General features: G+C 42.8%; 1 protein-coding gene across 3 annotated transcripts in view; it reads right to left on the bottom strand.

The window, feature by feature from the left end:
• The window catches only part of LOC137423182 (uncharacterized), a 115,728-nt gene that overhangs the window by 91,079 nt on the left and 8,831 nt on the right, over positions 1-15,818 (bottom strand). For all 3 annotated transcript variants that reach the window (XR_013622878.1, XR_013622879.1, XM_068110067.2), the window contains exons 2-4: positions 8,221-8,267; positions 5,684-5,727; positions 5,341-5,473 (exon numbers count right to left, since the gene is read on the bottom strand). Coding sequence is in view for 1 of the 3 variants with exons in the window: in XM_068110067.2 (XP_067966168.2) it covers positions 5,341-5,473; positions 5,684-5,727; positions 8,221-8,248 (205 nt within the window). In the remaining 2 variants the exon portion in view is untranslated. The remainder of the gene's footprint in view (positions 1-5,340; positions 5,474-5,683; positions 5,728-8,220; positions 8,268-15,818) is intronic.

The following is a 15,818-nucleotide window of genomic DNA, read 5'->3' as shown; positions in this document are numbered from 1 at the left end:
GAAGAAGGACACCATTCTGCTTCCATCTGAGTACCTCGATATTTTACGAAAGCATGGAAATGTTCATGTTTATGGCACTGATTGGGCTTGCTATGATTTCAAGTCCACAGCGACAGGTCACTGCTCCTCATCCCGTTCATTCAAAATCAGCCAGGCCAGGGTGCTCGAGATAGATGGGGACAAACTTTGATTCAAACAAGTCTACAGTCTTGACTTTTGCTATCACAATGTTTTGAAAAGGGGAAAAAAATGGGAATCATTCAAGCCTGTTCTGAGTCCAATGGTCAACTGCGTGAAGGAAGCTAAGAAAACGGATGTCGTGAAGCTGATCGATGAACTTGGTGCTGGTGAAGGAGTCAGAGAATTTTATGAGAATGCCTTGGTTGATGTTGGACAGAATGTTGGGAGACAGGACTTAGATGAGAGCAGTGATGAAGAATAGAGTTTGTGTGATTCCATGAACCTAGTGCCAAGTGTGGCAGGGTTATCCGATTTCCGCTTATCAGTATTAGTGGAATGTTGCAGAAATCAGTTTCCGAGCTGGACTCCAATTGGGAAATTTTTTGAAAGGTTATTGTGACTGAAATGGTGTGTTCGCCTCCTGATCATCAGGAGGCGAACACACCTTTTCAGTCGGTCAGTGATGTACCCTTTCAGTGCTAGTATAGGCTTGAAAACTGATTTTTGTGATATTCCATTGCATGCTCAGCTGTTGTAGGATCTGCTCTCTGACATCATCTGTGACGTCATGTTGTTCGTTATTCATGTTTGTGCATTGGGGGGGGGGGGGTGGATAGGGGGGCTGCTCCATAAAGTACACACACACACAGACTGGAATGTTTCAGGATGGCAAACCCCTGTTAAGGCTTGAATGATACTATCATTTTGTCAGTTCTGCTTTTGCAAATTTGGTGTACCGGGTGAGGTGACTCCGTGTACGTACTCAGTGGACAGCCCCTCAACTTGTGATACTGCCAACACTGCTTACTGCCAGGTTTATGAATCTGATTTTGGAGTGTTGTACTGGCAACTTGTGATGCTGACATACATACTGCTGATTTGTGTTGGTGGATTAGGATACTGCTGATTTGTGATGTTACTTGGGATACTGCTGACTTGTGATGGTGACTTTGGATAGTGCCATGAGAGTGTCCTCGGTGGCTGTGGTCGTCTGCAAAAGATTGATTCTTACCCGTAAATTTATCAGCAACAGAAAACTGGCAAAACTGGTTTTGGGGGCGTTGAAGCCTTTTTGGTATTAATTTTATTATTATGCCACATCATACTTGCCATAAGAATGACATTCTGGTCATTTCATACTACTTTTACTTGTCTCTACAGTGACATTTGGATTTATCTGTTTTTGACAAAAAACGACCCATGGAGTTATCTGTTTTTGCGGGAAAACGTGTTCAAAATCACCAAACATTTGTTTTTCTAATAAATTTTAATTTTTGAAATCCTGCCGTTTTATTATCTCATATTTACTGATTAAGATACAGCCCATGTCATTTTGATGGGTTTCACCTGGAATGCACAGCAGAAAATCGTGATTTTCTCATTTCAGCAAAAATGGATATATCTGTTTTTGCATCTGAACTCTTCAACTAGAGAACGGCTGAAGTGATCTAATTCAAACATGATACAGGTATGTATAATGATGTAAAGATCGACTGATTATATTTTAGAGTCAAGAGGTCAAGGGACAAATGACAGATGTCCTGTCAGGTAAAAATTCTCTTACCGAGCGAACTTGTGAACCAGTCATGGGATTTTACCAAACTTGGTATAATTATATATTACTAGGGCATGCCCGTACTATATATATATCTAAAATTATATCCCCCCCCTCTATTTACATGAAATGGTTTGGTCCATTCGCAAAGCCAAAGCGGACGGCTTGCGAGTACGGTGACAATCCCCCCCCTCTATTTACATGAAATGGTTTGGTCCAAAGCGAACGGCTTGCGGAGTTTGGTAAAGAAATCGCCATAGCTCGGTAACTACTTGTCCGATTAATTTAAAACCTTGAAAAGGCACATCCTCGGGTCCCCAGCAATATACCTGGCAAGTTTCAAGTATATCGGACCGGTAGTTGTTGAGAAACAGCGGTCGCATACACACACACAGACACACACACAGAGATTACTGGAATTATAGATAGATGATGCAAAGATAAACTGATTCTATTTTGGGGTCAAGAGGTCAAAGGTCAGAGGTCATGTTAAGTTATATGTATTTTGTTACCACAATAACTTAAGAATGGCTGCAGGGATCTTAGTCAAACTTGGTGCAGCTATGTATAATGAGGTAAAGATGAACTGATTATATTTTGGGGCCATGAAATCAAAGGTCAGAGGTCATGTTAGGTAAAATTTATGTTGCCATGCCAACTTGTGAACAAGTGATGGGATTTTGAACAAATTTCATAGAGGTATATATGATGCAAATATGAACTGATTGGATTATGGCTGATTGATTGGATCAAGAGGTCAAAGTTCAGAGGACATGTCAGATAAAAATGTGATAACTTGAGAACAGCTGAAGGGATTTAAATCAAACTTGGTTAATGTATGTACAGACTTGGCATTTAATATGGAATATTTTTTTTTTCTTGACGGGTTTAATTTCTGAACTCGGTATATCATTCTGGTGAGTTTCTTTTACCCTTCGGTGATTTCTTTGTTAAAAGAACCATGTCACTGATTGTCTGTCGCAGCAAGAAGTCAATAACAGGATTATATCACAGATGGCGTGACAAAATGTACGGACAGGTACATTTGACGATTGGCTTCACAATCGGGTATATAAGGGTTGTTGCATTCTGTATTAGTGGAAAACAACTGCTGCACGTCTACAAAAGTTATTGCCGCTTCCCCTGGAGATGGTCCGTCAACTCGACAATGCTGTTTGTCATTTAGTGGTGGCTTTACGAAATTCCGGCATGAAACAGCGTGCTATTGCTTGGCAGTATGGCATCACTCAAGGTCAGGTGTCAAAGATCCTGAAACGAAATGCTGAGAGGGGTATCCCTACTCCAATACCGAGGCCAGGACGTCCCCGCAGAACCAAAAGGAGGGATGATCGCCAGCTGCACCGATTAGTCCGCAATGGCCATACCAAGTCAGCTAATCGGCTTAGGGCTGAGTGGCAGCAACTGACAAATGTGCCTGTATCCAGAAGGCGAGTCGAACAACGACTGGTTCAAGCAGGCTATCGTGCCAGGTGTCCCCTGAGAAAGCCACGTCTGACCAGACAACACTGCCAGCGCCAATTGCAGTGGGCCAGAGAGCACCGTCAATGGCAGCCAGGACACTGGAATCACGTGATCTTCAGTGACGAGTCTAGATTTCTGGTCTATCGTCAAGATGGCCACGTCCGAGTGTGCAGACAAGTGCATGAAGCCTACAACGAAGATTGTATAGTGCCAAGAGTCCAAGCTGGAGGTGGTGGGGTGACCGTTTGGGCTGCTTTTCATGCAGGGGGCAAAACTGACCTGGTTGTTCTGAATGGAAACCTGAACCAGTTCAAGCACAGGGCCATTCTGGAAGAAACATTGCTTCCATTTGTTCGTGCGGCTTCGAGGAAACTTTGTCTTCCAAGATGACACTGCACGGCCTCATCGTGCTCGCATGATCCAACACTTTCTTGCTGACCGTGGCATAGAGCATATGGAGTGGCCTGCCATGTCCCCGGATATGAATCCGATAGAGAACTTGTGGGCACAATTAACGCGTCAAATCGACAACTTGGACCAGCAGCCTGCCTCTGTGCGTGAATTGCAGCAGGCTATTGTAACTGCATGGCAAGCGATTCCTGTCCAAACCTTGGCAAATCTCGTGAACAGCATGCCTAAACGTGTACGTGCTCTCCTGAATGCTCGTGGGGGTTACACGAAGTACTGAACTGTAATTTTACTGTCCGTAATCCCAGTCGTAATTTAACTTTTGTTTTTGTTAAAAAAAAATTTGGCTAATGTGCAAAATAAAGATATACTTCTGGAAAACGTACAGAAGCTTAACACAGTACTGTCCGTGAATTGAGTTCGATATCAGTTGACATCACTTTCAAGGATCAATTTATTTGCTTCAAAATGTCAAATGTGGTTTTTGTTTCTTTTAAAGGTCACATTAACAAAATCTAGAATAATTTCAACATAATTCCAATGAACTTTTGGTTCTAAGTCATCTTGAAAAGTAAGTTCACCCCCACAAAAAAAATATTCCATATTAAATGCCATGTCTGTATAATGATGTAATAATGTGGCAGAGGCATATTGATCAACGTCGTGACATCGAAGAGTGTCGTCCTAGTGTTCTCCATATTTTCATAATAAAGGTTTGTTGAAAATTTGATGACCAGCTCAAATGGTAAAAAACAGGTTATGCCCTGGACAGACAGACAAAAAAATTAACAAAGACCGATACTTGCGAAATTTCTAAAACAAATTTGACTTTTAAAATAATTGTTAGTTGAATTCAAAGACCAAATATGCAAATCCTCTTCAAACCACAAGTCAATCGGATAGAAAATGATGATTTTAGAAATTTGGCCGATGTTGACCTTTTGACCTTTATAGCTCAAAAAATAATTAGTGGTTGAATTCAGTGACCTGAAATGCAAATCCTGTTCAACTTTCAAGTCAATCTGATGAAAATTGAGGATTTTAGAAATAGCACCTAAGTTGTTGACCTTTGGCCTGTGTTGACCTTTTGGACAATGCTGACCTCAAAAATAATTGGTGATTGAATTCAGTGACCTGATAGGCAAATCCTCTTACAATTCCAAGTCAATCGGATGAAAATTGACAGTTTTAGAAATTTTGTTTGTTGTTTTACAACAGAAATATAAATTTAAGGGAAAACTTAAAGGGATTGCATGACAATTGTGAATATGACAGCTCCAAAAGCGTTTTTGGCTTCGCATCTCTCCAAAATGGTGGCCGTATGATTTTCACGTTACCACTGTGTGGGTGGAGTCATACCAGCTATCCAACCAATGGGTGGAAAGGTGTGTTACACTCACACATGGATGGGCGGATGGACAAGCAAGCATATTATTATATTAGCTTGATATCACCAGGCAATCACAAAGAGAGATCCCATCTGTACTCTTCACCCATCTACCCATCTATACTCTATATAATTTAAAGATTTATTTAAATATATGAATCGCATTTGCAATTTACCACTGCTTTTATCATATTTTGAGATATTTTTCGTTCAGTCTTCCTAAAAAATAATTATGCTTTAGGACCTTTGAGTTTAGGAATTAAGGTGTTTGAGTTTGAGTATAGCTGTGAATGCAGCAATTGATATCTCACTGGTGTCAAAAACTCACCAATATATTCCCCTTCTTGGGCAATTAAATAGGGCCGAGGAGGCCATGCATGGGGCTCTGTTGGAGGAGGTTCGTAGGAGGCGTCAGGATCTGAGTAGTCCCCATCACTGTTGTCTTCTGGAGAATCATCTTCCTGAGAAGTTTGAGATCACAAAGAAGGATGAAGTTCCACTTTTGCGTCATCAGTATTGTAAATCTAAATGACATATTACTGCATTTTTATTTTATCATTTGGGCTAATTACTATAATCTATATGTTAACATGTATGACAATCCATACAGTCGCAAGTATAGATATTGTGACAAAGGTCAGGGGTGGGAGGAACCAAAGTGGAAATCTTACAAATTCTCCTTCAGGCCATGCCTCAGGTTCTGCCATGTTGGAACCTGAAATGGTAAGGAAAATTAGTAAACTTTAAAAAAATTCTGAAAAAAAAAATTAAACATTTCTAAATGCTGAACCTTCAGTCAGATTGTTGTGGAACACAAATCTATATATAATGTTTGTATGTAGTATATATATATATATATATATATATATATATATATATATATATATATATATATATATATATATATATATATATTCATTAGTTAATACCAGGTGGTCTGTTTTTTTACAACCTCTTCTCCAATATTGCTCCCTCTGCTCACTCATCTCTCTGGCCCTCTCCAGCAACACCAGGATGCATGCGTTATAACAGTAACTCCATCCTCGTTAAACTTCCAAAATCCAGGCTGACTGCATACCTAATCGCCTTTGCTCCTCACTTCTGTCATCTCTGGAACCACCTTCCAGAGGCCGTTTTTCCCAACTCTTTCTACCAGGGCTTCCAGCAGGCAGTTTACCTCCACCTCGTGTCATCCCATGTCACCTACCCCATGGTCTTTATTACCTCCATTAACCATTCCTAAGCCAACGCTGGTCTCACTAACTGGTTTCAGTTTCATGCCCTCCTCTCATTCTTGTTTGCCTGTTTGTTCATTTCCATGCTGGTGATACCCAATTGTTGCCCTGCTGTTCCTACTATCAGGTAAACCTTGTTCTTCCATCAGCCTCAATTTTGTAGAGAAAAAGAGAACAGTCTGCTGAACCATAAATTTCATGGGAGATATTGGATGCTTTAACCCCATGTTTGACTCGTTGAAATCTGCTTCATATTGGGACACCCATGTCTCATCCCCAGTCACAATACACCCCTTTAATTATGGAAGCACTGCAGTAAATTCGGTGCTGGCTTCTAAACGTTGGCCCTTATGGGCATCTGTGGGCATTTGTGGGCGTGTGGGCGTATGGGCACACACATGAATGACGCTTCTCGAGAGTTGCGTTGGTTGTGAAAAATCGTGTTTATGCTACTGTTACGGATTCGTCACTTCTGCCCTTGTTGTTATTATATACTGTTAGGATTTTTAGTTTCTGGTAATGTTGTTGTTAAGATTTCTGTGTGTAATGGAGATGACTTTAGTAAAAGGTAAAACTAAATGTTTGTGGAGGAAAAAGAAAAACTCGGCAAACACCGGAAGAGGTGGAAGAAGAGGGAGGAAGTCGGTTGGAGAGGAGACAGCCGTGAGTCGCATCGAGGCTGCGAGCTGACTTTCTCGATATTGGTTGCAAGGGAATTGAGGCTTCCCGTGAAAGGGATTACCTGTGACATCGTCCCATTCTGCAATTAAAATTAAACCTGCGTCTCAGGTTTTGTACCAAGCGTGAACTATTGTTGGTGGAAAAGCAAGTGCCTCCATTGCAGGCCGATCCGCCATTTTTCCTTGAGGAGGCCGTCCACCTGGTGCATCTTGTTTTGTCGTTGGGGTTCCCATATCGACCTCATAGTGTTGATCGCCATTGGTTTCCATATCAGCTTAATCGTTGGTGCACGTGGGGGTGTGGATTGCGCTCACGTTTTGGGGGATTGTTACCCCGTGCCACCATCTTCCCGACCTCTCACCTCGTAACTCCTCGTCCGCAGCTGCAGACCGATACCTGCCTGTTGGTCTTGCCATTCCACACGATTTCGACCTCTGCCCAGTGTGGGGATTCGTGCACAGACTTCAGGATTGTTACATTCCACTCATATTTGGCATATCATGAGTTTATTGATTTGAGAGTATTGGGGAATAATGGTACCATCATGTGCATCGTTCATGAGATGCAAGTGATACTTTCATGGTACCTTCGTTAAGAGTGTTATTATTGTATATGTGAGTTTTCCTAATACAATTACTTACTTTGTTCTACGCAATTGCATTGGTGTGGTTTTACCATGGCTTAGAACACTCAAAATAACAGATGTTTCTGCTGTGTTCCCTCTCGAGACTCTGAGGGGCACCATAACCGGAGTTTTGGGAGGTAACACGTAACACTACCATGACTGATGCCAATTTCATTGGCAATGTCATCGATCACCATATGTTGATCACTATGGAAAAATGTCGTCCACACAAGTGATGTTCTCTATGTCCAACATGGTGTCCCCTGGTTTCCAAAGATTCTGTTCAGCACACACAGTCTGTCTTCTCTAAACTTTTATATCCACCTATACACATTTATTTAGTCCAGAAATGATGCCCTAGTTTCCTGTACACTCATCCATCTGTAAATTTCAATTCCACTCCCACCTTCCGCCCAGAGAAAAAGGACAACTTTGCAACGGTGCCGCCATCTTGGTCACATGATTCTGCTACCACTGATTATCGCCACATAAAGACACCATGAAGGGGTGCCAAGCAACATTGCTGGAAGGTGACAGGTATGCATACAAACACGTGTGTGTCACAGGAATGAAAGTGGGACCATTCATTCATTCCACTCCCACATTTGAAATTTAAATGTCGAACTCGAGTGCTTGGAATGTTGACATGATCTTGTATCTTTCTTACCTTGGTTCTGGTTGTAGCTGGTATTCATTGATGGATGCAAGTCAGGCCTGCAAAGAAATAGTTTAAAACATGCAGAATTGTCTATCTGATAAAGGATTCAGTATTAGGCCTTATAGGCCTTCCTTTACAGATAAAGTTAGAAAAAAGAGATTATGAAGATTGTGCCCTTGACAATTTGGGGGAAAACATCAAATGATACATTATTCTTGCTCAATTACTCTTCGTATATCATTTCCATAAGTTTCTTTTAGATACCTGTTACAGATCCCTGAAATCTGTGGTTAAACTCATTGATGTGCCCAAAGGGCTCTATGGGCCTGTGAAAAATCAGTATGAGCAAAATGTTGCGTTTGAACCTCAACTACACATTGTATTTACTAACATGCCATCTTTGCCAATTAACAGCTTTCAAGTGAATATTCCAGAATATTTTTTTTATCAACATGGGCGTACACACCATTGATAGAATTTCTGACCCCCACCCCTCTTCTTCTTCTCCTTTAATTCCTTCCGTCAAGCCCCATACCCAGTATAATCCCTTTTCCTCCCTTCCACATAGTCTCATCTCCTTCCATCCTTTGATTCCCTTATTAGTCCCCTACCCAGAGAGGACCATAGGTTTGCTCTCGTCTGTCTGCCCGTCTGTCAGTCCGTCACTGCTGTGGTTTTCTACACTTTTTTCCATACCCTTTAACATATTCAACTGAAACTTGGTACATGGCTTTATTATGATAAGTTACAGAACAAGTTCGAGTTTCAGGGTGTTTTATCAATTTTTTAAAGAAATAATTTACAAAAAGTAGTTGACATGTATCTCAAAGCAATTCTTGCTCTTGTTTCTTCATGTTTTCTGACCCCCATGTCTCTCTAATATCACCCTCCTTCCTCTTTCTTTGCTCAATTTTGATTCTTTCCCACCCATTCCAACGATCATGCATAAATAATAAATAGATGGCCTTGAAGCAGGCGATGGCGGCATGAACGAGACAGACCATTGGATAAAACATTAGTGATTAAATATATTTAGCTATCTATATATTTCTATCCTCGAATAAAATATTTTCTTACTTCAATTATAATAAATAGCACCACAAAGCGGGCGTAACCCCTCAGCCCATGCATGGTGAAAGGAAGCATTGATGATAATTTGTTATTTGAAGCGAAGTTGTATACCGAGTAGGAACTGCAAGGAATGAAATTTTCGCCCATGAACCCATTAACCCATTTCGCGCCCATGAACCTTCCTCTACTCAACCCAAACACACACTGCACAAATGGATTTAATCTGACAAGCCGTTCTGCTCAAAATTGACGGAAACCAATTTCAAGATGGCTGCCGTGGCGGCCATATTGAAAATCGCAGCGTACCCATTTTCGAAAAGAACCTTCCTCTACTCAACCCCAACACACACTGCACAAATGGATTTAATCTGACAAGTCGTTCTGCTCGAAATTGACGGAAACCTCAAGATGGCTGCCGTGGCGGCCATATTGAAAATCGCAGCGTACCCATTTTCGAAAAGAACCTTCCTCTACTCAACCCCAACACACACTGCAAAAATGGATTTAATTGGACAAGCCGTTCTGCTCGAAATTGACAGAAACCAATTTGGCTGCCGTGGCAGCCATATTGAAAATCTCAGCGCGCCCATTTTCAAAGGCACCTTCCTCTACTCAACCCCCACACACACTGCAAATATGGATTTCATTGGACAAGCCGTTCTACTCGAAATTGACGGAAACCAAAAGTTGATGGAAGCCCGGATGGCTGCCGTGGCGGCCATATGGAAAATCGCAGCACGCCCATTTTCGAAAGCAACCTTCCTCTTTTCAACCCCAACACATACTGCAAAAATGGATTTAATCGGACAAGCCGTTCTCCTTGAAATTGACGGAAACCAAAAGTTGATGGACGTCCGGACGCCCGCCCGCCCGGACGACTCCCGTGACGACAATACCCCTTAGCCCATTGGGCTGAGGGGTGAAAATGAGGTTGTGGAATAAAATAAATAAATGAAACACCTTTTCCCACCATCCTCTCACTCCATCTGCAGTTATGTGACATATTAAGCCTATGTCCTCCCTTGCCCCATCACCTCGCTTAAAATTGAGCAAACGTAAAAAAAATTAAGAGGAATATTTTCTGCAACTGGCAAAGCCAAAAGAGAATGATTGAGGGAGGATGAGTGGTGGGGAGTGGGTGGTGGATGAGGTGGGGGGGGGGGGGATATTTAAAATTAATGTTGGCTTGGAGGAAATCTCAAAACTTACGGTATGCGCTCTACCGAATGCCATTCTAGTTGTAAATACATCATTCTGTTTGGCTGAAGCTTTCCTATGTTAGCAAATACAAACGCATTCAATGTTATACAGTATACACCAGAAAACCACGTGCCACGCCACCAATTGCCACATGGATCTTGACAAACCCGATATGTCTGCCAAACGGCATCCTGTTTGTGATCCACAAACAGCTATCGAGAGATAATCAGGAAAATTACAGGGAAAAGAATGATAAACGTCCAGCTTTATGCAGCTGTCTCTCATATAGTTGTTCATACTGCAATGTAATAGTTCTGAGAATATTGTTATGTCAGGTGGGGTAGTGATATGTAGAGCCAGATAGATCTGTGTAGGTAACGTGCTTCGTCTGTCGCGGTAAGGAATCTACCTTGTAATAAGTTTCATGTGTAGGCGTTTTGTCGGTTAAGAGTATACCTGTGAGCATACTGGGATGTTCGAGTGATAAGTAGAGTTAGGGAATAAAGAATAAAGCCCCTGTATGTCTCACCTGGTCAGCCAAACCTTTGTCCCTTTTGGCACCACAACCACTTAGACACTTAGTTAGGATCTCCTTAGTGCAACATTAAATGACTCCCTTCCCTGACAGTGACTTCGGAAGGAACAGGCAAAGAAACCAGGCCGGGGCACCACCGATGGTGGCCGCCGCCAATTACACCCCCGACAGGCCTAACCACATCGAGTGCCACGCGATATCACCACGCTACACACTACGTGCTATTCCCACGCTAGATGCTACGAGCTATCGCCACGCTACGGTCCTGTGATTGGTCGGCGCGCTGCGCGCGAACCTCCAGCCAATAAGTGCAAGAGGCGCAAAGCTGGAAGGTTCGGTGGAAGTCGCTGGTTGGTAGCGCGCCAAGGCTGACATCACCGGCAAGGTTATTTAAGGGAGCCCGAACGCCATTTGCTCTCTTGGTGCTTGGACACCATTCGCTCTTCTCTCTGGCTCTTCTTCGTCCTACGCAGCACGGGTCTCTTGCGGCTCTTGCATCTCTTGCAGTTCATGCCCTTGTTTGCGCAGCTAGCCTTTTTGGACATCCGGCGCTTCGTTTTGCGCAGCCCGAGTTGAGTTGAGTCATAGCCCGAGTGGAGTTCGCTTGCCTCTTGCATGTTTGCTTCGGGAGAGCTGACTGGGACGTGGCAGGCCGATCATGTGTGAAGGTCGACCTCGCTTGGAGCCACTAGCCTGCGTTGGACGCGCGGTGCTTTTCCTGCTGTGGGACCTCGTGGGTGCTCGATGCTTTGGAGCTTGGTGCATGGACCTCGTGAGCGGCGGGAGGCTTGGAGCGAGGCCTGGTGGCACGCGAGCGGTGCCGAGCGGGGCCGTGTTACACTGCAAGACGACAAGACCAGATAAGACTGCACATTACATTACATTTCACAATTACATAACGAACAATTATTTTCCTTTAACCCATTCCTGTGTCTGTTGTTGAGTCTGGCGTGTGGGATCCCAAATATAGGATTTAGGTTATTTGATTGCCGTCGCGTTTCATTGTTATCGGGTCCGTGAATAAATCTTTATTTTTGTACATTTTAATTCGGTGTCGCGTACATTAATTTCCCTGCAGCTGCCGTTGGTTCACCAAGGTAAGTGCTTTTACCGCAGCCTTCCATTTTCCTTCTTCCTCCCACATTTATTATAGCACAATCCGTGTTTGGTCGTCGCCTCCATTAAAACCGTTTAGGCCTATCCGCGGTCTCTGGTGTTGGTAGGAGTCTCATAATAGGTGGGGTCGCACGATAATATTATTACATTCTCTATCTCTACGGGCCTAGCTCACAGATAGTGCCTCTAACTCGGTGCCAGTATATGACAGTGTAGTTCAACGTGCTAATTACTTAAACCTACTATCTACACCAACACCAGATATTACTGTCGGGGATGCCTCTCCATGGTGGTTGTACCCCCAACAACAGTCAGAGTTCCAATCGGTCCCCTTGGACCGGCCCTTTCTGTCTCTGTCTCTCTAACTCTGTCGTGGCCCTGATTTTGTGAAGGTGGGTACACCATTCTAGATGTGGGGGATCTCTGGGTCGCTCCTGGGAGATCAATCGACTGTCTCCGTGCCACGGACTTGTTCAAGAAGACTGTCCAGGGCTATACAACAATAACAACAACACCAGCTATTGCTTCTTTGTAATACCGGTACCAGTATATGACAGTGTAGCTCAACATGCGAATTACCTAAACCCACTATCTGCACCCACACAATATATTCCTTCTCTGTAATATCCTTCAAAACTGCACCTTCTATTATGCAATCCATATTTATATTATTTCTGCCAATAATCCAGTTTTCCATTCTTGTGTTCTTATAAGTTCCCATAAGTTCCCATAAGCCAGTTTCCAGAGATTTGTTGAATGTTCCTTCTTTGCTATTGTTCAACATTTTATATAAGCTATGAATGTCCCTTCTTTTCTCTACTTTGCCACATGGCACATACCCTTATATAAAGGGGCTTTTGCTATGCCCCTGGCATTTTACCCAAGAATGTCTCCTGCCCTTCCTCTTCTCCAATTGGTTCATCTGATCATATTATTGTGAAAGTCTGTTAGATTCAAGATGCTTGCGGAAATGGTTATTGAGAAGACTTTCAAAGATTTTGGAAATGGTAGAAGTCAGAGCAATAGGATGGTAATTGGAATTTGAACAATCACCTTTTTAAAAAATGGGCTGTACTAAGGCATGTTTCCAGGAAAGAGGTTTTAAACAAAAACGAAAGAGCAAACACGGGTGCAAGTTCTGAAGCACACTCCTTCAAAACACGAGGAGGAATGCCATCTTATCCGTACCGTACGCATTGCTTGTGGCCAGAGAGAGGAATACCTTTACAATGTCTCTCCGAAAGGACCGACTGGAAAACCCTCCCATCTACTTTATCAACAATCCTCTCCAAGAAGTTCTGTCGCTCAAGCTTTTGGGTCTCACTATCTGCCATGATCTTTCTTGGGAAAACCAAATTTCCAAGCTGGCCTCCAAAGCCAGTCGCCGACTGGGCATCCTCCGTCGTGAGAAGTCCTTCCTTAGCACACCTGAGCTTCTCACCACATACAAGGCTTTCATCCGCAGCTCAATGGAATACTGTTCCCCCCTCTGGGCCGGTGCTCCTGCCTCACACCTAACTCGGCTTCACGCTGTTGAGGCCAAAGCTTTCAGAATCATTGGAATATCCTGCGATGAAGTTAACTCCGAGGGCCTTTCACTCACTCACCGCAGGCAGGTTGGTGGTCTTTCTGTCTTCTACCGACTCCTCTCCGGCCTTGCTCCCCCAGCTCTCTCTGTGCTCTGTCCCCCCAATATTCCTTCAGGTCGCACAAGATCTGCCTGCAACCCTCTTATGGTTAAACTGCCAAAATCTAGGCTCTCTGCTCACCTTCACTATTTCATTCCCCTTTTCTCCCGCCTCTGGAACAAACTCCCCCACTCCCTTCAATCCCTGTCCCCCCTTCATTTCTTTAAAACAGCTGTTCACCACCATCTCTTATCTTCCCCCATCCAAAACCTTGATCTTTTCTACCCCCGCGAATTCACCCCAGAGTCCTTGCAGTGTTCATATGTTTTATACCTCTCCCACCTCCCCCAAGTCCTCCCGATGTCCCTGCTCTCAAATGTTGTGTTTGTGTCCTTCCCCCTCTCTCCCCATCCTGTCTGCCGCTCCCCTTGTTTTTTGTGTTTTGTGTGTCGGTTTGACTTTGTGTGTGATTAATGTTAGCTCTTTCACGAGCCTCGATATTGTATACAAAAAAAATAATAATAATAAAAAAAAAAATGCATTTTTTGACTGAATTTCTGCTACTTCGATGTAGAAAGAGCAATAGGATCTTGTTATTTTGTTTGTTCCCTGTTCTTTTTTATTTATTTATTTTTATTTTGTTTTGCTTTATGCTTATATTTTTCTAACTTTCTCTTAGCCCCTTACCGATAATGGCATATGCCTTGTCCGGTGCGATATCCATAAAAAAAAACCAAATGAAAAGAGATTATAGGATGGGTCATAGGATTGGTAAGGGGTGCAAGGTAATAGATGAGGGGGGCTGTAGCTGCGAAGCTCATGCCTCATGATCATGATCTCATGATCTCATGATCTCATGATCTCATCCTCGTGATCTCATGCTCATGCCATGGTGGAGCCAATGCAACTGTTTAGCCAGAAGATCCTTTTTAAAATTAAATTGTTCCTGGAGCACCCGGAACTGTTTTGTGCACCACAGACAGATTAATGCGCTGCAGACTTTTCCTGTTGGTCAGAATGCATGCAGCAATAGGCCTTTGTGGTACTTGCTTCCTAATATTATAATGAGCTCTGATATCGACATATATATATATATATATATATTTTTTTATTTTTATGTCAAGGCACAAACTCTACAATTTTATCTAAGTTTACACAAGATAATTGCCGGTTGGCTGGTTAATAATAAATGTAGTGTAATGTCATAATTTAAGTGGATAAAGGAAACTATGAAATAAGGCAACATGGTGCACAGATTAGTTTACATTGTTGGAGAATATTTTAAAAGGAGAGCTTTAGTGAGTGTTTTTAAAAATAGAATTATATAATATTGAGGTTAATGGAAGAGCAAGGTGATTGAGGGGTACAGAGGAGTGGGTCAAAAATTGGACACAGTAAGCAAGGGTAAGAAGGAAACAGGAAAAGAGGAGAGAGAGAGAGAGGAGGCAAGGAAGCATTGTAACCTGCTAGTTAGTGCTTTGTTTGGTTGTGTCGGGTTAATGGAAGTAGAAAGATTAGGAGTAGGGATAGGGAATGGCATGAGGTGGTGGTGCACCACTTGATTATAGGCCTGGAGGGGACGGTGCGATTAAACAGCTTCAGAAAGGTGGTTGCACAAACGTGAGAAAAGAGAAAAAATTAGATGAGTTTTGCAGTAAGCTTGGGTTTGAGGGTTTCAGTAGGAATAACACATGTTCTGGAGTAACTGGGGAAGGCCAGAGGGCAAAGAGAGCAAACAGTGCTCGACTGGAGTTGAAGCAGTAAAAACCAGAGAGGCCACCGACCTGTTTGCTATGGAAGAGCAACAGGCCTTCTGCTTCGGCCTCATTGTGGGATATGCACACAATGGTGAGAGTTGACAGCATAAACGCATTATATTTCAAAATTACTCATAGCCTAAAGGCAGTATAAGGGGAGGAAAAACGTTTCAGCTGCCACAGCATAGTTAATGAAAAGGAAGTGCATGGGTGGCCATTTTTTGTTACTGCAGACGGGAATTGGGAAAGAAGGAAATGGTATTGGTAAACATTTATCTACTTTACGGGGAAAAATATGGA

This window comes from Myxine glutinosa, chromosome 3 (assembly GCF_964187855.1).
Source record: "Myxine glutinosa chromosome 3, kmMyxGlut1.1, whole genome shotgun sequence".
In the NCBI taxonomy this organism is placed as follows: Eukaryota; Metazoa; Chordata; class Myxini; order Myxiniformes; family Myxinidae; genus Myxine; species Myxine glutinosa.
This window is presented reverse-complemented; position numbering and strand designations above follow the sequence as displayed.